The 5478-nt window shown below is 39.3% G+C and overlaps 1 protein-coding gene across 1 annotated transcript; it reads right to left on the reverse strand.

Annotated features, from left to right (window-relative positions):
- Positions 1-629: 629 nt before the first annotated feature.
- Positions 630-5270, reverse strand: LOC108426547 (musculin). The gene is made up of 2 exons (XM_017696135.1): positions 4896-5270; positions 630-713 (listed from the first exon to the last, which is right to left on the reverse strand). Exons 1-2 carry the CDS (start codon positions 5268-5270, stop codon positions 630-632), a joined length of 459 nt encoding a protein of 152 aa, XP_017551624.1.
- Between the last annotated feature and the right edge of the window lie 208 nt (positions 5271-5478).

Here is a 5478-nt window from a genome sequence, read left to right on the forward strand (position 1 = left end):
ATGCACTGTAGCAGGTGAATTACCTAAAATCCTTGCAAACGGCTGGATTTTTGACAAAGTGGCAAGCTATGATCCATCATAAAGGACTAGATCTTTCCTTGATACTCCTTTATACCCAAACGTACTTGCCTTGTCTAATTAAGATGAGTTTTTTTTTAACATTTCAGTGTTCCTAGTCTTAATTTGCCTTTGTACCAACTTTTTTGGAACATGTTGCATGCATCAATTTTAGAATGAGCTTATATTTTTAAAATAAAAACAAACAAAAAAAACAACTGAGCTGTTAATATTACATATCTAGTATTTATACTGTTTTTGCCAAAGTGGATTTACAAATTGTTCCTTTCTGGCTTTATTTGCATTTTGACTACTGTCTCAACTTTTTTTTGGAATTGGGCTTGTAATTAGCAAAAGGTTCGATCCTTACTTCAAATTCAGTCTTGACAAGTGACTTTTTTTTTTACAGTTTAGTACAAAATGACAAAGTAATGACAAATATACAATGCAACCTATAGCTTATTATTCCTTATCATGGCTTATGAACTATTGCCAGTGAAACACATTTAAAGAAGTTACTCTGAGAGAGAGAGAGAGAGAGAGAGAGAGAGAGAGAGAGAATAGATAGATGTCTATGCTGTAGCTCCACACAGTCTGAGTGCTGCTGAAATCTCTTTGGTTTCATCTGGTCTTCCTGACACCATGAACGGCCAACTCTGTTGACAACAAACACACAAACAGACATGCACTTAGCTTACATCACGCTGGTCATTTACAGCAAGCCATTAAGATCCACTATAGTACACTGAGCTTTTGCTTATTTATGACACACCTCTACTTTGTGCCTACATTTTATTGCCCACAGAAACTGTATTGCGCACAGAAACTGTAGCTCATCTGTTAGACATTTTATGTTAGCAATCTTCTAGTCTTTTATCAGTTGATCCATTTCTGACCCAAGAACTGTATTTGACTGAATATTGTTGGGTGGATGGTCCACCCCCACCCAAGCAGTGACCCTGACATGTGTGAAAACCCCAGAAATGCCACTGTGTCTGACACACTATGGCCGATTTTGTTACCATAATAATATGCACATGCATAACAGTATTTAAAGAACACCGACCAACTGTACACTACTTACGAAGAAATTATCATTATTCCTGTTTAGGAATTATTCCTGGATTTAGTGCACTACAGTATGTGAAATGTTAAATAATAATCAATGTATTTATGGGTTTTGATGGCAACCTTTAAATGTGAAACTACTCGTTCATAGTATCTATGTGTCAAAATACATACTGTGTATCATTAAAATATCTAGAAGTATTGTGATATGATATTTTTTGCCATCTTGCCCACCCCTAGTAAGAAAGTGTACTTAATTGTGGTAAAGAAAAGTTTAACCCCAGAACCCCAGACATCTACTCCTAGTGCTGTAAAAGGAATCTGGTGAATTAGCCTTTACCTGCTGTGGTTTGCTGTCAGTTGTTGTAAATACATAAGTCCCCAAAAATGTGTTAATTTGTGTGTTTATCTAAAGATATGTCATGAGCTGAGCATAGACTGTTAAACACAATCACTGTCTGTGATTCTGTGCTTTTAATGCAGATTTATTTCTGGTTTAATAAAGGTACACCAACATGGGATAGGTGGGCCAGTGCCCATATTTGACATTTTATGTATATCTGCCAATGCTGATAAATTGACATTTATAAAATATACAAATTGATATTATATGCTACTTGTGTTAGCATTACTAAAGAAAAGTAAAGTTTGTTTCAGTAGAGTTACAGTAGAATGAAAGTCAAAGGAATAATATATAGATATTTAAGTGCAAACCCAAGGTCACCTAAACATTCTACACACGTCATCATATCATTCTGAATATCAATCAAATCTAAACATCTATGTGGCTCCAGACTAGCATATGAAAACATAGGAGCCTACAGCAAGGAGATAACTACACTCACACGCTGAGCTGTTCAGCATATGACTAGGTAACCTGAAGGACCAATTAAGTGACAATTGCGAGTCTCCATAAAGCTGCCAGTGTTGCGTCCAATTCATGTTTCCCTTCATAGCTCAAACCTTCAGGCACATGATTCACTGATCAGAAATCAACAGCAAGCAACATTGGAACTATGGAAAGTAAAAAGGTTCAGGAAAGATAAATGTTAAATGGCCACTGTTACTGACTGTGTCAACCTTTCAGCTTTTCTTGAACTTTTTCTGTTTTGTAGAATATAGACCTGCTGAACAAATAGACTAATTAGAATATTTAGAAGCTAGCTGTCATGATTTTAGGGAATGTTCTATTGTTTGGATGCCTCTCCCGCTCACTGCACTACTTAGACTCTTTGGCGACTTATGTCAGTGGCTCATACTGTGAGGCTCAAAACACCCTGTCTGATCAGAAATGCCTTCCTTGTCAAGGATGGGGATGGTACTGGAGAAAAATCGTCAGGCTCATGAAACCTTTCAGTTGCAAAAATGCTGTTTGATTCTGTCACTCTCCATATATTCTGGTAGCTAACGTACACTATAAAAATACAGCAGCCCAGCCCCACCTCCAAACCCAAACATCCCTGCAGTGCCCCTCACCATGCTCCTCCTATTTTTGAGCATTGTTCAAAGAGGAGCTAGGGATAGAATTAGATGAAAATTGTGGGGTGTAGTTACTGTTTAATCTCTGTAAAACATAGTTATAAAATCATGAGCAAGCCAGCAGTTCACACCCACTCTAAATATGCAACGTTTAATCCAGAAACTGTATTCATTCACTTTAATTTCTACCACTAGCAAAATGTTAATTTTGAAATTCTCATGTAATTTTAGCATCAAGCTAATGATTGTGTCTTTTTAAAATGCTCTACCTTAAATATGGAAAAATTGAAGCCTAAAACAGATATTCCAGTAATACAACCCCAATTCTAATGAAGTTAGGACATTGTGTAAAACATAAATAAAAACAGAATATTATGATGTGCAAATCCTTTTCAACCTATGTTCAATTGAATACACTACAAAGACAAGATATTTAATGTACAAACGAATAAACTTTTTTTTTTTTTTGCAAATATTCACTCATTTTGAATTTGATGCCTGCAACACGTTCCAAAGAAGTTGGGACAGGGGCAACAAAAGACTGGGAAAGTTGAGGAATGCACAAAAAACACCTGTTTGGAACATTCCACAGGTGAACAGGTTAATTGGAAACAAGTGAGTGTCAGGATTGGGTATAAAGGGAGCATCCCTGAAAGGCTCAGTCGTTCACAAGCAAGGATGGGGCGAGGTTCACCACTTTGTGAACAACTGTGTGAGCAAATAGACCAACAGTTTAAGAACAACGTTTCTCAACGTGCAATTGCAAAGAATTTAGGGATTTCATCATCTACAGTCCATAACATCATCAAAATCTTCAGAGAATCTGGAGAAATCTCTGCAAGTGGCAAGGCAGAAAACCAACATTGAATGCCCGTGACCTTCAATCCCTCAGCCGGCGCTGCATTAAAAACTGATAACATTCTGTAATGCCGCCAGCTTCTCTGGGCCTAAGCTCATCTGAGATGGACTGACGCAAAGTGGAAAAGTGTCCTGTGGTCTGACGAGTCCACATTTCAAATTGTTTTTGGAAATCATGGACGTCGTGTCCTCCGGGCGAAAGAGGAAAAGGACTGTCCGGATTGTTATCAGCGCAAAGTTCAAAAGCCAGCATCTCTGATGGTGTGGGGGTGTGTTAGTGCCCATGGCATGGGTAACTTGCACATCTGTGAAAGTACCATTAATTCTGAAAGATACATACAGGGTTTGGAGCAACATATGCTGCCATCCAAGCAACGTCTTTTTCAGGAACGTCCTGCTTATTTCAGCAAGACAGTGCCAAGCCACATTCTGCACGTGTTACAACAGCGTGGCTTTGTGGTGCGGGTACTAGACTGGCCTGCCTGGAGTCCAGACCTGTCTCCCATTGAAAATGTGTGGCACATTATGAAGCGCAAAATACGACAACAGAGACCCCGGACTGTTGAGCAACTGAAGTTGTACATCAGCAAGAATGGGAAAGAATTCCACCTACAAAGCTTCAACAATTAGTGTCTTCAGTTCTCAAATGCTTACTGAGTGTTGTTAAAAGGAAAGGTGATGTAACACAGTGGTAAACATGCCCCTGTCCCAACTTCTTTGGAACGTGTTGCAGGCATCAAATTGAAAATGAGTGAATATTTGCAAAAAACAACAAAGTTTATCCGTTTCAACATTAAATATCTTGTCTTTGTAGAGTATTCAATTGAATATAGGTTGAAAAGGATTTGCAAATCATCATATTCTGTTTTTATTTATGCTTTACACAACGTCCCGACTTCATTGGAATTGGGGTTGTATTTTCTTGCTTTGTACATTATTTCACAGTCTCTGTTTGTAATCTGGGTGAATATTTTCACAAACTTAATGCTTTATTCAGTAATTACATACATCCCCTTCAGTGCCAAATGATGTTCCATAGGTTGGTAGAATGAAAAAATAAGTGCTGGTATACGTGTCAAGCGTGTGTTCTGTGTACTGATATCTGAGGAATTTAGGCGGTTTTTGGCAATATTTTTATTGTTTTTAGTTTCTAATTTAAAAAGTCAGACATGGGCTACATAAAAAAGTTAGTTAATTAAAGTTTTAATAGTAAGATAACAGAACGTTGATGAAGTCCAACAAAATCAAAATTTTAAGGCAGACTTGTTTAAAGGTAAAACACTCTCTTCTGAGCATAATCTGTAGCCCTGATCTGTCTGATAAATTTATAAAGCATTTATCTGCTAATACCAATATGATTCTGATATCATCGAGCATCCCTGATGTTTAACACCCCATCCCACCTTCCTACCTCCCTGTGACCTCCTTCTTACCAGTGCAGGGGGGTGCAGTGTGCTGGTGTGTGTGTCCTCCTGCAGTAGCTGTCGTAGGTGTGTGATGTAGCTGGCTGCGAGCCGTAGTGTGTCGAGTTTGGACAGTTTGGTGTCGGGAGGCACCCAGGGCAGGGTGGTCCGCAGGCGGGTGAATGCCCGCCCTAGCACACGCATCCGTGCACGCTCGCGTGCGTTTGCTGCACTGCGTTGCACACGCCGCGACGGCTGACTCTTCACACCTTCACATGCAGCACTGCCCACATCATCGTCCTCAGAGTCTACAGACCGGCACAGAGGGGGAGTGGTGGCTCCAGAACTCTCCACACGCCCACAGCACACCTCATCCTCTGGGTCACTGACTGAACCAGTGGACATCACGACTGGACACACGGAGCAGATGTAAATTTTCTTTTCTTTATAATTCTTTCACTTTTGTCTGCAGCTCTTGCTGAAGCTCCTCACTCTCACAGATGTTTCTGCATGAAAATCCACAGAAATGGACACAGAAAGCACAGAAAGTCTTTATGAGTGAGTAACAACCCAACAAGGATTGTAGTAAGAATGAAATTAAGTTTAGCTCAGC

This window comes from Pygocentrus nattereri, chromosome 24, assembly GCF_015220715.1.
Source record: "Pygocentrus nattereri isolate fPygNat1 chromosome 24, fPygNat1.pri, whole genome shotgun sequence".
NCBI classification, from domain to species: Eukaryota; Metazoa; Chordata; class Actinopteri; order Characiformes; family Serrasalmidae; genus Pygocentrus; species Pygocentrus nattereri.